The sequence below is a fragment of the Acomys minous genome, assembly GCF_964271855.1.
Source record: "Acomys minous genome assembly, chromosome: 16".
Classification (NCBI taxonomy): Eukaryota; Metazoa; Chordata; class Mammalia; order Rodentia; family Muridae; genus Acomys; species Acomys minous.
The window spans coordinates 88,271,056-88,295,544 of NC_140498.1; the positions used below are offsets into that span (position 1 = coordinate 88,271,056).

The window sequence follows — 24,489 nt, forward strand, 5'->3', positions numbered from 1 at the left end:
TTAACGCATACCAGCCAGGTGCCAGAGGGGGAGAGGGCTGGCAGGCCAATCTGCAGCCTGTCATGTCCACTGGGACCCGGTCTAGCGCAGATACCCCTTCCCTCAGTTCAGCTGAGTGAGGGCCAGCGGCGGCTCTGTGTCACAGCCTAGCCGGGGTAGCTCTGGGACCACGCTTTTCCCAGTGAGGCAAAGGCACTCAGCGGGGATAGTGTCCCCTTCCTCCTTGCTTCCCCTCCCCCACCCCAGCCTTACTCCACGCCATGCAGACAATCATTTTGTATGGGGTCAGGAGCCACGTTGGAAGGTTTTATATGATTTGTTACCTAGAAACCCACTGTGCCCAGATTTCTGGTGTCAATAAAGAGACTCTGCTTTGTAGCCACGCCTGCAGCCTTTGACTTCCAGTTCGTCAGTGGGTGAGCCACCGACCCCACCCAACCTTACAGTCACGCATGGGCCTCTTCTGGTACACTTGCTTGAAATAGCTTGTCTTTTATTCTTTGAAGGGAAAAGAAAAAAAAAAGCCAAATCTCCTAGTTACGGCTGAAGGCAGTCAGGGAATGACTGGCATTTTTAAAAGGCTGGGGAAGAGCACACCTCCTGGCTCCCCTTGAGGTAGGCACAGGGCCCAGGCTGGCTCCTGTTCTGTAGAGTGGGGAACTGGAGTCCTGAACACAAAGTTCTACAAGAGCCTAGATCCACAGTCCAGTGTGGAAACCAGTCACTGAGCAGGGCAGGGCCCTGGCTCAGTACTGTTTTACTGTTAACTTGACCTATTTCCCTTGGCTGTACCAACCCAGAGGCAAAGAAACCTATGTGGTTTCCACGAGCTGACTCTGCTCAGCCAGCACTACATTGTGGGACTCAGCTGAGCCTGTGAGGAAGGCACAGGGCTGCCCAAAGCCCAGCAGTGACGGGGGCTGAGAGGACACCCTCCCCACAACCTCTGCAGTCACTCAAACACCCATCGTTTCCACCTGCCATTGTCCCCAGCAAAGCCAGCCGCCAGATCCCCACACTAAAGCTATTGGGGGCCAGTAGTTAGGACCTTCTGACCCCCACGGCTTTACCCTAGAAGTGATCGGCCACTGTTGTGGGAGCTACAATGGGAACTACAGAGGGTCCCCCTCCAGTTCTCAGGAGGCCAGGGGAATGGCTCTGAAGTCACCAGGCCAAGCAGCTTCAGTCAGTCAGACCTTCTTCAGGTGAATCACCCCAAATTCCGTGAGCAGGACCACAACAAGGAAGCTGAGGTAGAAGAGAAGCAGGCAGAAGCCATAGGCCTTGCTGAGTCGGAAACACTGAAGTGGGACAGAGACCAGAGAGAAGACCAGGCTGAGCCCCAGGGCGCTGGCCAGCACCCACACCAGCAGTCCATCTGGCTCCAGCTGTGGGAAAAACAGAGATGGTTCAGTGCCCATCATGGGAACCGCCTGGGTCAATGGGCACCATACCAGGGGGGACGAGGGCGTTATTATGGGGTCCTTGGCACACAGCTATGTGCCACAATCACTGCACCCCAGGTTCAGTGAGTACCCTGGCTGGGAGGACTAAGAGGGTGACAGGAGGCCACTCAATGTCTGCCTTCACTTCTGTGTATGCACAGGTGTGTATACGTGTATATACACGTGCACACACACACACCAGATCCTGGGGCTAGGGGTGCAGCGGCAGCGTAATGCATGCTTAGCATGTGTGAGCCATAGGTTCGAATCGCCAGGCCTCCACAGATTGCAGATTCCCAGACTCAATGAACCCCGGGCTACTCTGTGTGTTTAAGAGCCCTTCCTCAGCATGCTGGGCCCCGCCTCTCTTCTCCCAGCTCCTCCCTGTGGATCTGACTTCCAGCTCTGGCCCTCACCCCAGAAGCCGGGGTGTGTCATCACTCCATCTCACTGGCAAAGCCCAGAGATGCCCTGCTCCCTCATTTACACAGCCAAAGACTTCAGATGTGGGCCCAGGACAGAGCCTCAGGCCACTGCCCACCCATGCCATACAGGCTGTATCTTAGTAGCTTTGCTTGCATGGGAACTCGTTTGAACTCTTACGCAAAATATTCTCAAGACATTCTGTAATCACACTAGCCACCCCTCGAGGCAGCTGGCTCACCTTCACTTCCACAGCGTGATTCCGGGCGATCTGTAGCAGGCATCCCAGCCCTACACCCACCAGGATGTCTGCAGCAGGTTCAGGAAGCTTACTGGAGCCCTTGCCCAACCTCACAGCCCTACCCTCACAGTGGCTCAATCCCAGCCTTGGGCTCAGAGGCCCCTCAGCACGTGGCCTTCTTGACTGTGCCCCCCACCTCCCACCACTGCCCCAGTGCTAACGCCTCTTAATACCTCTAATAAAATGGTTGTCAAGAGCCCAGTTTGCCCTCAGCCCATGAGAGTCAAATGGGGTGTCAGAAATGCCTGATACCTATGAACACTCAGCAGATGGGGAAACTGAGGCTAAGTGACCACCCCCCTGTGCCACACAGAAGCTGAAGATGAGGTAGGCTAAGGGATAAGGCCACTCCTATGGATCACTCCAGGTTGCTTCCTTTATACTAACCTGAGATTGGTTCGGTTGTCACAGGCATCCATCCTACAAGGCTGGAATCTCAATTCCCCCATCTACAGATCCAAAAGTGAAGCCACAGGTCCCCTGGCCAGTCCCAAGGGTGGGGCTGAGTCCACCTGTGCCTGACTCTCGGAGTGGACGCACCACACCAGGGCTCAGAGAAGCCTCACAAAGGATACTGAAAATGATGCCGCCAAAGCAGGCGGAGAATGCCATCCGAGGGTAGCCCTGGCGGGCCAGCGTGAAATCTGAGAAGACATCTGTACAGAAGGAATTGGCTGTGAGGGGCTGGGTCCTGTGAGTCAACAAACACTGACAAAGGCCCTCTGCGGGAACCAGAATCTTCTAAGACACCCTTGACTCTAATCCCGGTTAGCCACTCTTTCTCACTAGGAATCCCTTAGGGGTGCTGCACCACACTGTACTAGCTCTCACAGCACCGTTGTGTGCTTTAGGTAACGCGCTCAAAGAGCTGACCTGAGAGCAGCTCTGTTCTGGATTCCCAGCTCCATGCTAGAATGTTCCTATTCAATGTGTAACCTGCTCAACCATGGTGGTTTAGTGACACGCCCCCCCCACCCCCACCCCCGCCAGTGACAGTCACTCAAAAATGACAGTGGACACCCCATTGGTGCAGAAGACACACATCCTGGATGTCCTTTCTAGATATGACTGTGGCTAGGGAAGGGAAGAGCCACCCCAGAGCCCAAGTCACCCCAAGTCACCTCCAATGCTGTTGCCCCAGGCCAGGAGGGTGAGTCCTAGGACAGTGTTGCTCAGACGGAAAACGATGCCCAGGGACCGCAAGATGTTCACCACCTCGGTGGCAGCTGCGTTGATCCACAGGGCGCTGGTCAGGAAGCCCAGAAATGCAAAGAGCTGCAGAGGGAATGAAGGGTCCTGATAGGTCCAGCAGGACCCAGTCACAGGTCCCTATCTGTATACTGAATGGCCGAGCCGTGACCCAGTGGCACAGTGTTTGCCGGGCCGTACTCAAGACTTACAGTGAGTTAATCAGTGCTTGTTATGCAGTAAGTAGTCAATAAAAGATTAGCTTAGTGCTGTTAGGTCCTTTCTAAGATTTTTATTCTATTTATTTATTTATTTAAATATGTATCCATTTGTTTGATTTGGACAGAGGGTCTCACAAAGCACAGACTGGCTTCGAACTCCCTACATAACTGAGGATGGCCTTGAACATCTGGTCCTCTTGCCTGCGCTCCCAAGGGCTGGGATGAAAGGCACACACCACCACAACGGGCTTTCCACATTTTCTGAATACTTATTTTGTGTGTGGGGGTGGGTGGGTGCTGCAGTGAAAATATGGAGGTCAGGGGACAGCTTTCAGGAGTCAGTTATCTCTGTCCACCAAGTGGCTTCTGACCTTTTGGCAAGCACTTTCACTCACTGAGCCATCTTGCCAGCCCTAATTTTCCCCCATTAATAACTACTTAAAAGAGAAAAACTTGAGTCGGGCAGTTGTGGTAATTTGAGAGGCAGGGACACATGATTCTCTGTGAGTTCAAGGACAGCCAGGGCTGCATAGTGAGACTGTCTCAGAAAAAAAAAATTTTTTTTTAATGAAAAATTTGGCTGGGCGTGGTGGCACACATCTTTAATCCCAGCATTCAGGAGGCAGAGGCAGGTGGATCTCTGTGAGTCTGAGGCTAGCCTGGTCTACAAAGTGAGTCCAAACAGCCAAGGCTACAGAGAAATCTTGTCTCAGAAAAAAACAAAACAAAACAAAAAAACAACAAAAACTAAAAACTAAAAAACTTGGGGCCTAGGACAGCTCAGTTGGTGAAGCACTCACCTAGCAGGCACAAAGCCCCAGGTTTGATTCCCAGCACCACCTGTTCTTAGCACTTGGGAAGTAGAGGCAGGAAGATCAAAAACCTACATAGCAAGCTTGAGGCTAGCCTGGGCTACAAGAGATCTTATCTCAAAACACTGAAATAAGTTGGGTTTAAAGTTCTGGAGGAAACAGATCTCTGGACAAACAACCTAAACATCATGCAGAGGCCTGGAGGCTAGGAAGAGCAAAAAGAGAAGTAATTGCCTGACACTGACACTGTGGACATCAAGGCGAACAGCTGCTCTCTGGGGCAACAGCCTCAAGTTCCTCAGAAAGCAAACCACGTGGTCACCACAACCCAGTGACTCCACTCCCAGCAAAATGCACAAGGAAACGAAGACACTTCTGCACCAGGCTTTTTTTTTTAGTTTGTTTTTTTTTGTTTTCCTTAGAGACAGGGTTTCTCTGTGTAGCCTTGGCTGTCCTGGACTCGCTTTGTAGACCAGGCTGGCCTCGAACTCACAGCGATCCACCTGCCTCTGCCTCCCAAGATTAAAGGCATGCGCCACCACTGCCTGGTACTGCACCAGGCTTTTATCCAAATGCTTACAATGTTTTTCTCATTAGTAAGTATTAAAAGTAAAAGAGTTGGGCTGGAGAGATGGCTCAGAGGTTAAGAGCACTGGCTGCTCTTCCGGAGGGCCTGAGTTCAATTCCCAGTCAACCACATGGTGGCTCACAACCATCAATAATGTGATCTGATGCCCATTTCTGCCTGCAGGTGTACACGCAGGTAGAACACTGTATACATAATAATAAATAAATAAGTATTTTTTTTTAAAGTAAAAGTTAAACATACATTCTTATATTTTTAACAGCTGGATAGGCAAAGCAGAGGGCATGGTGTCACTGAGGAATGGCTGTGGCAATGGTGGTGGGACCCACACAGATGAAGGGGACTGAGTCTGAGGGATGCTTGCCTGGCAGGCGCAAGGCCCTGGGTGCGATTCCAGACTATAGCCTTCATCAGAAAAGTAAGGAGCTACACACGCATAGCCGGGATGACCTGTGAAGACACGACTGCCACCGAAAGACACCGGGCACGAATGCCTCAATGTCCAGAATGCAGCTGGGCTGCGGTGGGCACTACCGAGGGGTCAAGTTCAAGTCCACCTTGCATAGCAAGACCCTCAAAGGGGCTGGGGATACAGCCTAGGACCACAAAGGAGGGCGGAGGGAGGGGAAGGGGTGGAGGATGGGTGAAGAAACTGGATGTCAAGCCTGAAGACCCACATTCAATCCTCCAGCCCACAAGATAAAAGGAGAAGCCAGTGTGGTGGCGCACGCCTTTAATCCCAGCACTCGGGAGGCAGAGGCAGGTGGGTCGCTGTGAGTTCGAGGCCAGCCTGGTCTACAAAGCGAGTCCAGGACAGCCAAGGCTACACAGAGAGACCCTGTCTCAAAAAAACAAGCCGACTTCCATAGGTTGTCTCTCACCTCCACAAACACACCATGGCTCGTGTGTGTACATACAACACACAAACACACACAAGTGTAATAAAAAAAAATTTTTTTTTAATGAAGTGGAGGGAGAAAGATCCAAAACAGGCAAATCTAGAGAGAGAGAAGAAGCTGCAGGGCGGCCAGTAACGCACCTGCTACCATGCGCACTGTTCTGTGCGGGGATGGGGGGGGTGGGGGGAGGGGGTGTTCCAACACTGACTGGTGGTGGTCACACCACTCTGCATGTGACAAAGCCATTAGCACTGGGGTGCAGCTCGGCAGAGCTTGGCCTATTGTGCTTGAGCTCTGAGTTCCATCCTCAGCACTGGGAAGCACAACCACAACTGATGTGGGTCACACACCTGATCCCAGCGCTGCGGACTGGAGGCACAGGGATCGTGAGTTCAAGGTCATTCTGGGCTACATAAGGCTTTGTGCCAAAAAAAAAACCCAACAACAAACAGGAGCTGGAGGAGTTGGCTATGAAGCTAAGAGCACTTGCTGTTTTGTTTTTAAGATTTATTTATTTATTATTACGTATACAGTGCTCTGCCTGCATGTACACCTGCAGGCCAGAAGAGGGCACTAGATCTCATTATAGATGGTTGTGAGCTACCATGTGGTTGCTGGGAATTGAACTCAGGACCTCTGGAAGAGCAGTTAATGCTCTTAACCTCCGAGCCATCTCTCCAGCCCTAGATTTATTTATTTTTATGTATATGAGTGCTCTGCTTGCATGTACACCTGCTCATCAGAAGAGGGCATCAGATCACATTATAGATGGTTATGAGCCACCTTGTGGTTGCTGGGAATTGAACTCTTGACTTCTGGAAGCTCTTAACCTCTAAGCCATCTCTTCAGCCCCACTAGCTGTTCTTGCAGGGGGTCTGGATCAGTTCCTGGTGCCCACATCGGAGTGACCCAATAACCACAGGTAACTCCTGTTGCAGGGAATCCAGCGCGCTCTTCTGGTCTCTTAGGGTACCAGGCATGCACATGGTGCACAGACACACATGCAAGCCAAACACTCTTGCACATAAAATAAACAAACAAAACCCAGAAAATAATGGAACAAACAAAAATAAGAAACAAAAAAGTACGTGAGTAATATCTCAATAAAATAAGCCCATTCCGCTCAAAGTAAAAAGAAGCCCAAACAGGAAAATGGGGTTCTTACCCAGTGCAGTCTAGGGGGTTCACTGTTAGATGTGGCAAAGAAGGTCACTGAAGCCAGGCCTGTGCCCACAATCACCACCACAGCCCAGACAGGAAAGAGGCCTCCGATCTCATAGATGCCATCTGTGGGGCAAGAAAGGGGGCTGGGATCCCCAGCTTTGGTTCCCCGATTCCTCCCAACAGTCCCCACAGTGACCCGGGGGCTTTGAGTAAGTTCAGAAGTTCAAGGTCAGCCTCAGCTATGTAGAGAGTTGAAGGTTGCCTGGGGTACACGAAACACTGCTTCAAAATGCCAGAAGTGGGTGCAGGGGTGGGTGGGTGAGGGGAGTGGGGGGGGGGCTGGCAGCATGTTGAGGAAGCAGTTGAGTCTGTAGACAGCGTGTGCCCAGCATGCATGAAGCCTGGGTTCCTCCTCCAATATCCAGTATCACACATCTCCATGGGAGATGGAGGCAGAAAGATGAGGAGTTTATGGTCATCCTCTGCTGTGTAGTGAGTTCAAAACCAGAGCTGCGGTTAGAGCACAGGCACGTTCACATTTAGCTGTATGCAGTCCTGGGCTCCATCCTAGAGAACGCCTCAGTGACTGTGAGGTAGGCTCCAGACTTGCCCTGGTGGGGAGGCAGGGCCCTAACTCCCCCAGGGACAGAGGCTACAAGGAACCAGACTCCCAGGCACCCCCTCTCCATTCCCCCTGCCCCCTCCCCCACATCCTCCCATAAACTGAGGCGCACAACCGTGGTTCTGGCTTCACCCTGGCATGAAAATCACGTGATGTTCACTCATGCCTTTGCCCTCAGACTCCCACCTCACCGCACCAACCTTGCGTTGAGGGGAGAGTCAGCTGAAGGCAGAGAAAGGAACAGTGTGAGCGAGTTATGTCAGGAATAAACTGGTGAAACTGAAAAGTGCCCGGTGAGCCTGTGTGGTCGAGGTAGAACAAGGCAGAAATGAAACTGCCATTTCAGGACCGATGGGGAACGCCAGTGTGGTGGGGACCAGCAAGACACTCTGAGGACAATGGAGGGCTCTGGCTAAGTTTTCCTTCAGGACCTTGGCCCATTCTGTTTGTTTGTTTGTTTGTTTGTTTGTTTAATACAGGGTCTCACTGTATTGTTTTGGCTTTCCTAGAACTCGCTTTGTAGACCAAGCTGGCCATGGATTCAGAAATCTGCCTGCTTCTGCCTCCCCACTGCTCGGGTTGATTAAAGGAGTTTGATACCATGCCCAGCCTTCTTCAGTAATTAAAAATTTTTTTTCAGCCAGGCATAGTGATGTATGCCTTTAATCCTAGCACTTGGGAAGCAGAGGCAGGCAGATCGCTATAAGTTTGAGGCCAGCCTGGTCTACAAAGTGAGTCTAGAACAGCCAAGGCTACACAGAGAAACCTTGTCTCGGAAAAAAAAATTTTTTTTTCACTTTTTTTTTTTTTTTTTTTTTTTGGTTTTTCGAGACAGGGTCTCTCTGTGTTAACCTTGGCTGTCCTGGACTTGCTTTGTAGACCAGGCTGGCCTCGAACTCACATCAATCCACCTGCCTCTGCCTCCCGAGTGCTGGGATTAAAGGCGTGCGCCACCACGCCCGGCTCTGTTTTTTTTTTTTTTTTTAATGTGCATTGGTATGCCTATGTGAGGGTGTCAGAGCCCCTGGAACTGGAGTTATAGGGAGGTGTAAGCTGACATGTGGTGGGTGCTGGGGATTGAACCCAGGTCCCCTGAAAGAGCAGCCAGTGCTCTTAACTACTGAGTCATCTCTCTAGTCCCCAATTTTTAAATTAAATTTAATTTTTTTAGTTGTAGTAGAACTGGACATGGCATCTAACGCCTCAGTGGCTAGGCAAGCGCTCCATCTGAGCCCCGCCCACCACCCCCATCCCTCCTCAGTCTTGGATGGAGACAAGCAGATGGGGCCACCCATTTACAGCTCCACCTGCAGGCGGCAGGACTGGACCACTGATAGGAAGTCCCTTGGATAATAAGCATGCCCTGGACTCTGGTCTGGGGAGACCCTGGAGGTGGAGGAGGAGGAGGAGGAGGAGGAAGAAGAGGAAGGCAGTGGCGGAGGGGTACTCACAGACCCCCGACTGCAGGGTCAGGACCAGAAACAGGGGGCTGACGACCAGCTGCAGACAGTTGAGTGGCCGCTTCCAATTCCGATCATCCTTGTCCGGGTCCACGACGGGCACCGTGAGCAGCAGTAAGAACTCCACAGGCAACTGGGGGAACGGGAGGGTGTCAGCTCAGCAGAAGCTCCCCACCTCTGGAGAGCTCCTACTCTCCGCTGTCGCAGAGCGCCCGCAGGCAGGCCCAGCTCCATGCCTGCATGCACACTGGCCCCATCTCTGTTTCCACCTCCTCAATGCCAAGATTAGAGGCGTGCCCTGGACACCTCATTTGTGCAGTGTGGGGATTGGGATCCAGGCAAGTGCTCCACCAACAAGCTATGTCCCCGCCCCACAGTCCGCAGTTTGTATTAAGGAAAATGGGGTTCCAATGACGTCATAGCCACAGGGGTACAATCACTTCATTCTTTATCCCTGAGACTAATCAAGGCCTAAACTCTGCTCAGGCCACTGGTGGGTTTTCTGGTCCAGGGCAGACACTTTTCTTACTCTATAGATGGTAGATAGCCCTGGGTCAGGTCACCAGCCAAAGCTGAGGACTCAGTTTCCCCACTGAGTCCCAGGCTGGCTATTAAAAGGGTATTTTAGGCCGGGCGCGGTGGAGTCTACAAAGGGAGTCCAGGACAGCCAAGGCTACACAGAGAGACCCTGTCTCAAAAACCCAAAAAAAAAAAAAAAAAAAGGGTATTTTGCGCCTTTAATCCCAGTACTTGGGAGGCAGAGAGGCAGGTGGATCACTGTGAGTTCAACGCCAGCCTGGTCTACAAATGCAAGTCCAGGACAGCCAGGACTGTTACATAGAGAAACCTTGTCTCAAAAAACCTTTTTTTAAAAAAGGCATTTCAAGCTGGAGAAATGGCTTAGCGGTTAAGAGCACTGTCTGCTCTTCGAGAGGTCCTGAGTTCAATTCCCAGAAACCACCTGGTGGCTCACAACCATCTATAATGGGATCTGATGCTGTCTTCTGGCATGCAGGAGTACATGCAGACTGAGCATTCATCTACATAAAATAAATTTTAAAAATTTAAGGGCATTTCAGTGGACTGCAGCTGAAAGGCCACAGTGGCCAGGTGTGGTGGTGTATACCTTTAACTTCAAGACTCCAGAGGCACAGGCAGGTGGATCTCTGTGAGTTCAAGGTCAGCTTGGTCTACATAGTGAGTTCTAGGGCCACACCATAAGACCTTGTCTCAAAAACAAAACAAAAGCTGGGTGGTGGTGGCGCATGCCTTTAATCCCAGCACTTGGGAGGCAGAGGCAGGCAGATCTCTGTGAGTTCACAAGAAGGCCAGCCTGGTCTACAAAGAGAGTTCAGGACAGCCAGGGCTCTGTTACACAGAGAAACCTTGTCTCCAAAACAAAACAAAACAAAACAAAAGCCCGCACTGTATTACAGTCACAAGGCTGGGAGCCTGGCTCATAGGCTTCTCTTACCTTGGCCACCTTCAGAATCCTGCAGGACACCGACTGGGTCCTCCACTTCCTGTAGTCCAAGGGATTCAGGGCTTGGATCAAGATCTCAGCAGTGGTCTCCTGACCCAGCAACAGAGGCCGGTATTCATCCCCTGTGTGTAGCAGGCAAGGTGGGTGTGGCTGTGCGTGGCTCACCCAGCAAGGCCCATTCTCCTTGTGTCCTGTCTCCCCTGCCCTCCCAGTCCAGCAGAGGGCCCCTGAACTGAGCATCAGCTGAGCCCAGGGAAGGTGGGTCCCCTTATCCCACGGGCCCAGGCCTCACCATAGTCATAGCTGTTGGTATTAGAAGACACCCGGTCATCCTCGGAATCAGACAGCATCTCTGTGGGAAACAGGAGCAGGGCGGGCTTGGTTAATGTACCCTATGAATCCCAGAACCCTCCAGAACCATGCTGGGTCAGGGGGGTCACCTCGGGGGACAGGGAGGAGTTAATACGCAAGTGTCCAGGTGGTCCTCTTCCTCTTTATCCCCCTCCATCCTTGGCAGGGTTTCACATAGCCCAGGCTGACCCTGAACTTCCAGCCTTCATCACCCTAGTGCTGGGATAACGGGCGCATCACCTGTCTACTTTATACATAACTGGCAAGGGAACCAGGACCCTGCCCATGCCAGCCATACACTTTGTCTGAGTCCTTTACTTTAGCTTTCTTAGCAATGGCTCTACACACTCAGAAATCCCTACACTGTGGGAGCATGACACGTCAGGTTGTGGCAATACCAAACAAGACGGAACAAGAGGATCAGTGCCTGATGGCTACACTGCCTTTCTCTCTTTTTTTCTTTTTCTTGCTATGTATTCAAGGCTATCTTAAAAATATATATATTATTAAACATATTATATTATTATATATATACATATATACATATATTATTAAATATATTATATATATTTACTTATATACAAAAGCACCTATGTGGAAGTCAGAGGACAATTAACATGAGTTGTTTTTCTTCTTCCAATATGAGGATCCTGAGGTTCGAACTCAGGTCATCACGCTTGGTGACAAGCATCTTTGCTTGCTGAGCCTTCTTGCTGCCCCTAACCCGGAACTTTTGAGTCTCCTGCTTCTACATCCCATGTGCTGGGTTACAGGTGTATGCCAGCACACCCAACAGATAACTACAGTGCTTTTTGTTTTGTCTAGAACATTCCTCTAACATTCCAGCTCTCATTAGGCCTGGAACCTGGGAAGAGCAGGCTCAGAGGAAAGTGCCCCCCTCCCCCATCCCTCACTAGATTGGGGCGGGGGGGGGGGCGCGCAGGTCTGATCGTCTTTCTGCCTCCCTCAGAATCACTCGTCTCTTCCCATCCTGGCCTGTCTAGCCTCCATGTATCTGCAGACACAGCAGAGGGCCAGGCTCTGAATCCTAACAGCATGCTTAGCGGAGAGGCAGGAAAATCCCGGCAGGCTTCCTGTAGGAGGGCCCTCAGCCCCTGCTCTATGCCAGAAATGAGACCGTGCTGCCCTCTGCAGGCTCACAGCTACAGAATGGCTTGCAGGTTCCCAGGTGTGGCCTTTGGGGTCTGGGTCTGTGCCTGTGGCTGGGATACTGGTTCTGCCCTGCTCCAGCAACTTGGTCTTTGGAGGATTTGATTTCTCTCTGGGTCTGTCTCCTTCCTGGGAGAGGAGTGGAGTAAGAGTCCCCAGACAGGGCCTGGAGAGATGGCTCAGTGGTTAAGAGCACTGACTTCTCTTCCAAAGGTCCTAAGTTCAATTCCCAGTGCCCATATGGCAGCTCACAACTGTCTGATGCAGTTTTCTGGTGTGTAGATGTAATGTAGACAAAGTATCCATACACATTTAATAAATAAATTAAAAAAAAAAAAAAGAGTCCCCAGACAAAAGAAGTGTCACCAAGGGGATGGAATCAAATAATATGCCTGGTGTGTCATAAACACTCGACTCCTGTGTGCTGCTTATATCTGTGTGTCATGTGGGCATTTGTGAATGCATCTGTGAGTGCATGTGTGCATGCGTGCCTTCTGTGGACCTTGACCTTGTTTTGTGCGCTGTGTATCTGTGAGTATTTTGTATGCGTCATGTACACGTGTGCACGTAAGGTGGGCGTGGTGCACTTGTGTGTATATGTGTGTACCTGTGCTCTGTACATGCATCTACCTGGTTGGTTCATATGGATTCTTCCCAAGGACAGAGGTGCACTCAACTTGTCCTAGTGAGGCCTATTTTGGTAATGCGTGGAGACCTGTGACCCCTGATGAGAAGGGTCTACAGCTCGCCAGGATAAACCTGGGCATGGGTGTGGCCTGGGCCACAGGAGACACACTGGCCTTGGGGAACTCAAGGCAGCAAGGAGGCACAGAGGCACCCAGTCCCCTCTCCCTGCCTGTGGAGGTTCCTCACCTGGTGTCTCGGGCATGGAGTGGACCAGAGAGCTGTTCCGCTGCCGTTGGTAGACCCAAGTGCAAAAGATAACTGTGACCACATAGAACACATAGAGGCCCAGGTAACCTGCAGACCGAAGGACAGACATCACCAGGTAGTATCCAGGCTGCAGGCGTCAGCCCAGCACAGTCCTGGTGGGTGAGTGGCCGTCTTTGTGGCCGTACCTTTTTCTCGCTATTCTAGGCCCACCTGTCCTGCCTCCATGCCTTGACACCCCTCCACCAGAGCAGGAAGCATGGGTGGACATTAACTCTTTACATCACCACGGAGGAAAAGAGAGCAGCAGGTGAGTCTTGAGATGTGGTTGGTCCCCGATATCCTCCTGCTGGGCTACCCTGTCTCTGGCCTATTCCCTTGCATGGGTAGAATGCATGCCAGGTGGCCCCAGCTTGCCAGGCTCCCATTTACCCACCCCTGCCTTCTTGCCAGGGAAATGGGGGAGTAAACAGCCCCCTCAGTGGCTGGTCCCTGGGCTGCGAGCCCCTTCCTGGCTTCCCTGACTCTCCTATTGGCCCCTCTTAATCACCAAGGACCAATTTTGCTGTGAGGCCCCTGGGGCCGAGATCACACCTGAAGTCTGAAAGTCCCTAAGGTTCCACCCTCCTTTTGTTTTATCACTTGCTGGCTTGACTAGGATTTGTCCCTTTGAATCAAATCAACCTCTCTGTCCCCAGACATTTCCTGGAATGTGTCCTGGCGTGCCTGCCTCCCCCCCCCCCCCCAGTGCTCACACAGTGCCCACGCCAGCGTGACCCTGCCGAGGTAGAGTGCAGTGAAGGTCAGGAACACAGCCACCATATAGAAAGCGATGTCCCTGAGGAAGGGTCTGGAGGCAGCCATGAATGGATGCAGGATGGTGATGCCTCCCGCCACCACGGTGGTGACCAGCACCCCTGCGCCTAAAAGACAGCAGACCAGAGCTCAGGAGCTGGCACCCTGGGTGATTCCCCAACACCTCCATACCCCAATGAGGCTGTGCTCACCAAACAGCGCCCCGATAGCCAGGCCGGCAGTGCGTGGGTCTGAGAAAGCCACTAGGGCGCTGAAGATATCAGGGGCACCATTCCCAAAGGCCAGGAAGGTGACACCATGGGGAAGTATGTCAAGGGGGTTCCATGCAGATCACTTCCTGGCCCCGAAGCCACGCCTCCCCCTTCCCCCACCTTGCCCTTGCCACCCAGGACTACCCGTCCTTACAGGGAACTGGATCAAAGGATACTGCCACGTTGTGGGAGAGTTTAAGACTGGTAGAGATGGCTGACAGGTTAGGGCAGAAGCTAGAGGAGGAAAAAGGCAGCTGTCGGGGTCTGCAGGGAGGGGACTCAGCCAGGAAAGGGCTTGCCTTGTAAACATGAGGATCTGAGTTCAATCCCCGGGACCCGTGTGAAGAAGCTGGACGTGGTAGCATGTCTTTGTAATCCCTAGTGCTGGGGAGGTAGGGGTTCCCTGGCCAGCCAGTGTAGCTCACTCAGAGAGCCCAGGCCAGTGAGAGGGCCTGTCTTGAGAAACAGAATGCTCAGCATCCTTAAAAACAGCACCTGGCCGGGTGTGGTGGTGTACACCTTTAATCCCAGCACTCAGGACACAGAAGGAGGCTGATCTCTGGGTTTTTGTTGTTGTTGCTCCAAGATAGGGTTTCTCTGTGTAACCATGGCTGCCCTGGACTCACTTTGTAGACCAGGCTGGCCTGGACCTCACAGTGATCTGCCTGCCTCTGCCTCCTGAGTGTTGGGATTAAAGGTGTGCGCCACCACGCCCAGCTCAGGTGAATCTCCGAGTTTGTGGCTAGCCTACAGAGTGAGCTCCAGGCCAGCAGTGGATACACAGAAAAACCCTGTCTTGAAAAACCAAACCAAAGGGGGCTGGAGAGATGGCTAAGAGGTTAAGGGCACTGAGTGCTCCTCCAGAGGTCCTGAGTTCAATTCCCAGCAACCACATGGTGGCTCACAACCATCTATAATGAGATCTGATGCTCTCTTCTGGCCTGCAGGGGTACACACAGGCAGAGCACTGTATACATAATAAATAAATAAATAAATCTTTAAAAAAAGAAAGAAAGAAAGAAAGAAAGAAAGAAAGAAAGAAAGACCAAACCAAACCAAACAAAAAGAGTAACACCTGGGACTGACCTTTGGTCTCCATAAACACATGCATTCATATGTGCATACACATGCATGAGAACCTTTCACCAAGCATGGCCAGCAATGAGCATGCTTACAGTGACTGGCTCCTCCCCCACCATTTCCCAAAAGCAGGTCACTGGATTTCAGCTCCCAGGATTGCATTTTCCCAACTCTAAGCTGGACAGAAGCCCAGGCCACACTCACAACTTGGCTGCGGTGACTCCCAGGATCAGAAAGAGGTAAAGCAGCCAGAAAACCTGGGGGGAGGGGGGGGACCAGAAAAAGAGACAGTTAAGTCCCTCCAGAGACCCATGCCCACAACCAGGTCCCCAAGGCACTGACTCACATAGAGGGTTATGGCCAGAGGGAGGAGGTTGGGCGGAAAGCGGCAGAAGATGCCCTCGAGGTAGTCCAGGTATCCCCCGTCACTGTGGCAGTCGGGATTCATCCTGACGAAGTTGCAGCGGTCAGAAGTGTTCAGGCCACACACGGCGCGACACTGCGCAAAGGGAGGGCAGGGGATGTGGGTGATGGAGCCGAGGGAGACCAGATTGGACCCGTCTCAGCACTTGAACATGACCTCCCTTCAGCCTGTCCCTAACTCCCGTCAACCCAAAGGTAGCCACTGGACATCTTTTGCTTTAAATAATAAAACTTGTGGGCCAGAGAGATGTCTCAACGGGTAATGGTGCTTGCTGAGCACCAAGCCTGACGGCCAGAATTTGATCGCCAGGTCCCGAGTGATGAAATGACCCTATAAGTTGTCCCCTGGCATCCACACTCAAAATAAACAGATAAATAAATGTAAACGAATGTAATGACTTAGCACTGTAATTCCCGAATACGTGTTTGTTTCAAAATAAAATAATATGGGCTGGAGAGATGGCTCAGTGATTAAGAGCACACACTGCTCTTGCAGAGGACTCCAGCTAGGTTCCCAGCCCCTACATCCCAGCAGCAGATGTGATGCGTCTGGCCCACTAGGGCACCTGTATCATGCGCACAAACCCAAACATGCACATATAATTAGAAATAATAAAGACAGCCGGCCCTGGTGGCCCACGCCTTTAATTCCAAAAACTCAGTAAGGCAGAGACAGGTGTATCTCTTTGAGTTCAAGGCCAGCCTGGTCTACAAAGCGAGTCCAGGACAGCCAAGGCTAAACAGAGAAACCCTGTCTCGAAAAACAAAACAAAACAAACAAAAATTATAAAGATAGATGCTTAAGGCTGGATGTGCTGGCTCACCCCTGTAATCCCAGCACTCAGGAAGGCAGAGGCAGGTGGACTGCTGTGAGTTTGAGGCCAGCCTGGTCTATAAGTTAAGTCCAGAACAGCCACAGAGAAACCCTGTCTCAAAAAACAAACAAAAAAAACCCAAAGACAAACCAAAAAAAAGCTTTAAGAACCATACATGCGCGCGCGCGTGCACACACACACACACACACACACACACACACACACACACACACATACAAACTCTCTCCACTAGCTCTCCTGTTCCCCGCCCCACCCTTCATCTCACTCTTCCTCCAGTCCCACTGTTGCCAGTCCAGAGGATACACACCCTTGAGTTTTACTCATCTTGTTCTACAGAAATCAGGATACCCAGACCTTGCTTCTTCCGTTTGCTTTATCTATTACTAATCAAGGTCACAAGCGAGTAACATCAATAAAGACAAAACATGAGCCCAGTGCGGTGGTTAATCCCAGCACTTGGGAGGCAGAGGCAGGTAGATCTCTGTGAGTTCAAGGCCAGCCTGGTCAACTAAGGGAGTCCAGGACAGTCAAGGCTGTCCACCTGCCTCTCTGCTTCCCAAGTGCTGGCATCATAGAGGCACGTGTGGGATTCCAGGGCCAGGCAAGCCACTGTTCGTGCCTTTGTCCCCTATGCCACTGTAGTCTTTCAGATGACGGCAGCACTCTGAAGCGCTGTTGATACTCAGAGGTGTCCCTCCGAGAATGACTCACTTGGCCCACAGAACTTCCTCCCACATGACTCCCCCTGCACTGTCAGAATAGTTCACCAGGGTAAAGCCCTAGAAGTGAAAGTGCTGAGTGGTGTGCTGTGTGACTGGGCTGTGGCCTACAGAAGCTGCAGCGAGGGAGACTGGAAGATCAGGTGTGCTGGATGCCATTATAGGAACAGAGGAGGATAAGGACACAGGGCTGGGCGGTGGTGGCGCACGCCTTTAATCCCAGCATCTCGTACTCAGGAGGCAGAGGCAGGCGGATCTCTGTGAGTTCAAGGCCAGCCTGGTCCTACAAGTCCAGGACAGTCAAGGCTACACAGAGAAACCCTGTTTCAAAAAACAAACAAAAAATAAATAAATAAATAAAAGGAAAGAGAGAAGACAGAGAGCAGGGCTGCTGGCTGCCACTGTGACCCCAGGAGGCCCACCCAATCGGAGGGTCTGGAGTAGACTACCACCTCTCCTTGTCACCCATGGAATGCTGGGAGAATTTAGAGGGTGGGCCATAGAGTCTTATGTAGCACAGGTTGGCCCGGAGCAGCGCTGGGGATGGATGACCTTGCATTTCTGATCCTCCTGCCTCCATCTCCCTCAGACTTGGTATTCCAGGCATGGTTTATGCAATGGGGTGTGCGGGTGGGAGTGTCCCAGGGCCTTGTGTACCTGCGATAGCACTTTACAAGCAGTTCATAGTCTGAAAGCACCCCACTGTGGACTCACAGACTTAGTCACACCTCACCTCCTAGCATGTCAACAGTGGGTCTGCCACACTGGTGAGACATCACCTTCCTTGGACACAAAAGGCCTGGGAAATAGCTCAGTGGATTTTACTTCAAGAGTGAGAAACTGAGGCATGGAGAGGGGAGGGGACACCTTACCCAGCTATGGTTAAATGTGTGTCATCCAGCTCTGCCTGACAGTGGCCAGCACAGTGGCCCCCTTCTTGCTCAGTCTTTACTTCTGTTCTCTCCTCCCCATCCTTACGGTCAGCCTGGGGATGGACACACACACACACACACACACACACACACACACACACACACACACACACGACATGATGATGCGGAGGGAGGCATACACTCCCACTGTCTCAGTGACAACAGAATGAGTCAGTGATGCAAGCCCTCTGATGGTGGCTTCCTGCCACCTGGCCTGACTAAGGAATACCCTTCCCTTCCCGAGCCCCAGCACTCTCCCAGTCTGCCCTCACTCAGTCTGCAGTAGAGGGTGGGCACTGCTCTGGGTCTGGCCTAAGGGACAGGCCACCTCCCCAGAGCCCTGCCACCTTCTTCCCTGAGGCTCCACTTCGGCCCAGGAGAACTCAGAGGACACTGGACTCAGGGGTCCGGCATGGGCAGCCAATTCCATGCCAGGGAACCACACGGATTACAGAAATGCTAAACCCACAGGGCCGCTTGGAATTCTGGGAAGCCGCATGGCCTTCTGAAAGACACCCAAGTTCTAAAACAAAAACAACCCTCCTCCCCGTCTCACAGAACTTAGTGGGCCAGACAAGTAGCAAACCGGATGTGGCCTGGGATCACAGAATCTCCCTCTAGCCAGTAGGGCTATTGTAAAGGACAATGAAAGAAAATGGAGCAGTAAGGAGCCCTGAGTGTCCCGCCGTGTGAGCTGTGCGAAAAGGGCTTGCTGTCTCTGAACTCAGTTTCCCGCGTTCAAAGTGCCCTGACCACTGTCCCTTTGGTGCCATTTGTGCCTACATGCTCCACTACCCTCCCTCTGCGGTCCATGGGGGTTGCCAGAGCCATTATGACTCCAGAAAGAGGCCTTATGCTCAGCCAGCAGCAGTCAGGAAAGTCCCAAGCTTTTAATGTGCTGAGCTGTCCCCAAAGTGCCAGCCCAGGCACCTGCAAAGACACAGACAGACAGACAGACTGGTAGACAGACCTGCATAGACACAGACAGAGATACAACACACACACACACACACCAATAAAAAAGAAGCTACTACAATGGTTTGGAATTCCTTACTTAGGGACCTCAAGCTGAGCCGCCCTCCTCTGGTGGAGCCTCCCTCTTTCACAGCATGCAAGCTACAGTTTGTGAAAACATTACCCTGCCCCTCCCCTGCCCCAGAACCTCCACACCTACTATGCAGGCCTCAATGAAAACAGCATCACAGCACGCCTTTAATCCCAGCAGTCATGAAGCAGAGGCAGGCAGATCTCAGATCTCTGAGTTCAAGGCCAGCCTGGTCTACAAAGAGATTTGCTGAGAAGAAAGAAAAGAAAACCTCCCCTCTCAGAGGCCTGCCCTGATGGCCTGAGGCAAGGCAGCTGGCCTTCCCATCTCTCACCACACCCGAATTCTTTTTTACTTTGTTATTCTACAACTTTATTTCTAGGCCTGTTTCCAGAGCAGTGATACCCATGGGGGTGGGGGTGGGGGCGCTCCATAAATTCTCCAATTTTTGCACACTGCAGGGGCCCCATAAACATTAGGTACCCCACTAGGCTAGGCATGGTGGCACACTTTAGTCTCAGTACTCAGGAGGAAAAGTTCCAGGCTAGCCTGTCTCCATACTGAGACCCTGTCTAAAATACACACACACACACACACACACACACACACACACACACACACACACACACACACACACAGACAGTAGTTAGGCACGCACCACATACCAGCATGGCAGCTCATGTCTGTAATCCCAATACTCAGGAAGCTGAGACAGGAGCATTAAACATTGAACTGAGTTTAAGGCCAGCCTGGACTACAGCGTGAGTTCCTTCATTTAAAAAAAGGAGTGCTGGGTGTGGTGGATGGCTGTGGGTTCAAGACCAGCCTGGTCTACAAAGCGAGTCCAGAACAGCCAAGGCTACACAGAGAGACCCTGTCTCAAAAAACCAAAAAGAAAAAGAAAAAGAAAAGGAAAAGAAGGGAGGCTGCACAAGAGCACATGCTGTGCCCTCAGGCTCCTAGCACAGGGTCAAGCAAAGGGATGTTAGGTTTGTCACAAGGGTGCCACCGGGCCACTTCACTCACAGCCAACTTCACATCCTTGACCCTTACTCAGAGTCACAAAAGTAGCAGCCCATGTTATAGGCCTAGTAACTACAAACTGCCCAAGCGCCTGTAAAATGGCCTTAACTGTCCAATTGCCTTCTCAGAGGGTGGGGTGAAGACACCACTGCCAGTAAACTTGGCGTAGGTGTCAAGCCTCCCAGCACAGAGTGTGTGATTTCTGACACAGAGAATACAGGTGCCGGGGCACGCATGGCTCAGTGGGAAGGATTGCGTGCCCAACATGCTTGGGGCCCTGAGTTCTACCCACATATCCATATAAAGTAACCAGGCATGGCCTCACACGCCTGGAAGCCCAGCTCTCAGGAGGCGAAGGCTGGAGGATCCTCCACCATGAACTGCGTTTGAGCCAGCCTGGGAAACATGAAACCCTGTTTTCAACAAAGAGAAGAAAAGGTCGGGTAGGCGCTGCTCAGTGGTTAGAGCTGCTCATTCCTAAAGCATGAGAGGACAGGATATATGTAAATGCTTCCGTATGCTCATGCACATGTGTTCACATGCACCCACCACATGTAAGCCTCCACAAATGCAACATGCATGTATACACGTATATATCACGCTAACCCCGGCCCCACACATACACACAGCAAAAGGTGAAAAAGAAAAAGTACAAGCAGCCCCTGCCTCGTGATCCACTGTGGCCTCTACTCCCCCATCGTCCTTGTAGCTGTCCAGCTGCCTTTGTTAAACCCTGATGCCCACCACTTCTCCCCCGGGGACCCCCAATCAAATCTTTGTTTATGTCCTCGGCACTAGGACACCCTCAACTGATCGGGCTGGACCCACGGCAGCATCCCTCGTCACCTCCACCTGCTAGCCTCCTGACCCACCTGTGTGCCCCTCTACCTGTGTCTCCAGCACTAATCCAAATCAAACCGCCAGGTTCCCGGGTTCCCAGCCTGGAGGCTGTGGGAGCTCTGTCTCCCTGCACTGGTCTCTGAGCGACCACCCTCTCCCCTCGAAGCTAGCCTCCTCATGGCGGACAGGGAGATTACAAAAATCAGACTTTTGTTTTTGTTTTTCGAGACAGGGTTTCTCTATGTAGCCTTGGCTGTCCTGGACTTGCTTTGTAGACCAGGCTGGCCTTGAACTCAGAGATCTGCCTGCCTCTGCCTCCCGAGTGCTGGGATCAAAGGCGTGCGCCACCACACCTGGCTCATAAATCAGATTTTGACATCCCTCTGCTTAAAACCCTGCTCTGGCTCCCAATTGTCACCCCCATCCCCGAGCCTCAAGCCACAAGGCCTTTTTTTTTTTTTAAATATGAGGGCTTTATCTGCAGAAGAGGGCATCATATCACATTAGAGATGGTTGTGAGCCACCATGTGGTTGCTGGGAATTGAACTCAGGACCTCTGGAAGAGCAGGTGGTGCTCTTAACCGCTGAGCCATCTCTCCAGCTCCCACAAGGCCTTTTTTAACTAGGCCACCATTACCTCTCCACCCACCTGGCTTAACTTTATACATAGTCGGTGAGCCCCTCTGGCCTCCTTGCTGTCAGGAAGTACCCCAAAGCCTGAACCTGCCTTGGCGCCTTTACATTCGATCCCCAGCCTTTATTTACCCCAGATGTCTGTCTGTAAACGTGGCTTCCTCCTTCCCTTCAAAGCCTGGCTCCAAGGTGAGGGCATTCACAGAACAAGTCTGTCACAGAGCTTGGAGCACTCACATTTGCCCAACACAGTGTTACTGTCTACAGAACTCACTGCTCTCTGAGGTCTGACTTATCTGTCTGCCCGGCCCCGCCGATTGAGCTCACGTGGATCTCAGGTTCCAGCACCCTCAGTGCCAACACATAGCCTGTGTGTAGTAATCAGCAGGCAATAGGACAGAGACACCCCACCCAACCCACCTTCCCGCCCTGTGCGGAGGGTACTCACGTCTGCCATGGCAGTCTGGTTGACAGCTCCAGGCGAAAACTGGATGTGTTCATGGGCTTTTGTGGATGCCGCCTCCAGTATCAGAGGTACACAGAGGACACCAGGCACCCAGCGTAGATCCAGCCATCTGCCTGCCATTGGCCCCTCGGGCCTGACCAGCGCCCTCTGCTCACTTCAGTTTCCAAGGGCTGGCCACTCCAGTGCCTGCATGGTAGGGTAAGGAGGGGCATTATCACTGCAGGCCCCAGGAGGAGGAGGAGCTCAGAGACTTTTTTTTGCAAAACCAAGTCCATCTCTGCCCATATAAAGGTCCCATTTCCTTAGCCCTCCTAGGCACGCATCACATGCCTCTTGTTCCGGTGTCTCCCTAGGACCAGCCCCTCACCCGGACATCAGGCCTGCCAGAGGCTTAGGGAGCGTGCCAGACAGCTGAAAGAGATCAGTATGAGAGGTATGCAGTCCCAAGAACAAGGAACTCCTTTTTGGGCATCAGGATGGTCCCGTCCCGGTGCCGCCCCTGCCACTGCCCCCCCCCCCCCCCCCCCCCGCCCCATGTAGTCCAGGTGAGGTGAGCACTCTTATCATTGGGCTATATCTCCAGCCTTGGCGATTTTTTAGGTCAATTCTTGGTTTTGGGGTTGGTTGGTTGGTTTGGGGGGGATTTTTTTTGGTGGGTTTTTTTTTTTTTTTTTTTTGAGATAGGACAGACTGGAATTCACTAAGTAGCCCAGGCTACCCTTGAGCTGGTGTCAATCTTCTTGCTTCCGGGCTAGAAGTGCTGGGATTATAGATTTGAACCACGGCCTGCTTCTAGCCCTCTTCCTGTGCCCCCCTTCACCCCCCACCACAGGGTTTCTCTGTATAACCATGGCAGTCCTAGACTCACTTGGTAGACCAGGCTGGCCTCAAACTCACAGCCATCCGTCTGCCTCTGCCTCCCTAGAGCTGCGATTAAAGGTGCAGGCCACCACGGCCCTCTTCCCGCTTTTTATTTTGAGGTAGGATCTCCCAAGTTTGCCAGGCTGACCCTGAGCTCATATACCTTTCGCCTCAGTCTCTTCAGCAGCAGAGATTTCAGGTGTGCACCAACCACGGGCTCCCAGCCTAAAAATACATACTTTTGAGGTGGACTTGCTGTGACCATCAGGCCAAGACCCAGAGGGGCCACCCCATTACACCTCACAACCTGATATTGTATCTTTCCGTGTCTTGCAATGCGCCCAGCACATTACGCCAGGGACCTCATCCGGTCCCTACATGGGGAAACTGAGGCACATGGAGGTGAGGTGAGGTGCCATACCATATTGCCCTCTCTGAGGGTTCAGAGGGCTGAGGATAAAAGTTCAGCAGGCCACCCAAAGTCATGTGGCAAATAAGAGAGCCACAAAGCCAAAAGTTCTAACATGGGGAAATTGAGGCCCAGGGGGAAGTGGGTTGCTTAAAGCCACCTAAACTGCCTGGGACCGGCCAAGCCGGGTGGGGCTATACTGTAACCCACTTCCCTCCAGCCACATGGAAAGAGTTTCTTTTTTCTTTTTTTCCCAAGCAGAAAACTGGCTCAAAGTCTTAGGCAAGATGTCTCACATGTTTTGTGCGTTTTATTTTTGCAATCAGGGAAGCAAAGGCCACTTTTTTTTTTTTTGAGGGGTTGTGACTCGTTGCACCAGGAAAGAGGACAAGAAGAGACCCCGGAGGAGAGGAAGGAACCCAGCCACTTCCTCACCTGTTGACAGGAAATCAGTCTCTTCCCTCCTTGTTCCAGCTACTCCTGTTGGCACAGGCGTGGAGTGGAAAAACACACGGCCTTTCAGATCTGTCTCTGTTTTTTCTAGGTGGGCAGCCTGGGGGAAGTCTGGGCATATGGCCTCTGTGTCCGCATCTGTGAAATGGACACGAGAGCTGACCCAAGGGACAGGCAAACACCGCGTCTCCTCTCCGCCGCGCGCCGGTTTCTTTCACTCATTTCCAAATAAGCATTTATAGAGCGCCTCCCGCATGCGGACACCTGTGTGCAGCCCTGGTGGGTAGGCACACTTGATGGTCAAGGATCGGAACCAGGCAGCGTTTTCGGATTTGGGGCCCCAGTTGGAACCCGGGTTGAGAAGTTGAAGTTGGGGTAACAGGTACTCGGATTGTTCCTCTTACCTCTGGCGGGGCCTGGATCTGCGAACTCGGAGCCTTCTTCCAGCCGGATGACCGGCGCCACGACCTTCCGCCCCTAAGAGCCCCGGCCCGGAGCAGCTGGGCCACGCCCACACGAGCCTCGTCCCGCCTACTTCCCCGCTGGGCCACGCCCCGGTCCTTCTTTCACCGCCTACGACACGCCCTTTAAGGCTAGCTCCGCCCCAGTCCTTAAAGACGTAGGCTTAGCGGAGGGGTGGGGGGGGTGGGAAGGGGTTGGTGGGGAGGAGGGGGCGGGGGAGCCCG

At 52.2% G+C, this 24,489-nt stretch overlaps 1 protein-coding gene across 2 annotated transcripts; it reads right to left on the bottom strand.

Annotated features, from left to right (window-relative positions):
* Window positions 1–461: 461 nt before the first annotated feature.
* On the bottom strand, window positions 462–24,344 carry SLC8B1 (solute carrier family 8 member B1). 2 transcript variants are annotated; one of them, XM_084762123.1, is made up of 18 exons: window positions 24,208–24,344; window positions 23,786–23,941; window positions 23,105–23,166; window positions 22,063–22,266; window positions 15,510–15,662; window positions 15,368–15,420; window positions 14,260–14,317; window positions 14,024–14,135; window positions 13,772–13,939; window positions 12,999–13,106; window positions 10,897–10,956; window positions 10,596–10,726; window positions 9,113–9,254; window positions 7,041–7,162; window positions 3,291–3,444; window positions 2,745–2,825; window positions 2,110–2,177; window positions 462–1,388 (listed from the first exon to the last, which is right to left on the bottom strand). In XM_084762123.1, exons 4-18 carry the CDS (start codon window positions 22,198–22,200, stop codon window positions 1,191–1,193), a joined length of 1,746 nt encoding a protein of 581 aa, XP_084618249.1. In that variant the 5' UTR covers window positions 22,201–22,266; window positions 23,105–23,166; window positions 23,786–23,941; window positions 24,208–24,344; the 3' UTR covers window positions 462–1,190. The 2 variants fall into 2 exon arrangements, with proteins under 2 accessions (XP_084618249.1, XP_084618250.1); XM_084762124.1 differs by having other exon boundaries at window positions 14,024–14,128; window positions 14,259–14,317.
* Window positions 24,345–24,489: the final 145 nt, after the last annotated feature.

What these genes read in the sequence shown, in the direction of transcription:
- SLC8B1 (XM_084762123.1), bottom strand. Translation starts at nt 22,200, where the DNA reads ATGGCAGGCAGATGGCTGGATCTACGCTGGGTGCCTGGTGTCCTCTGT. An exon ending in ACCAGACTGCCATGGCAGAC is followed by an intron (nt 15,663 to 22,062) that starts GTGAGTACCCTC and finishes CCCTTTGCGCAG; the next exon opens with TGTCGCGCCGTGTGTGGCCT. An exon ending in GACCCTGCAGTCGGGGGTCT is followed by an intron (nt 7,163 to 9,112) that starts GTGAGTACCCCT and finishes CTTGCCCCACAG; the next exon opens with ATGGCATCTATGAGATCGGA.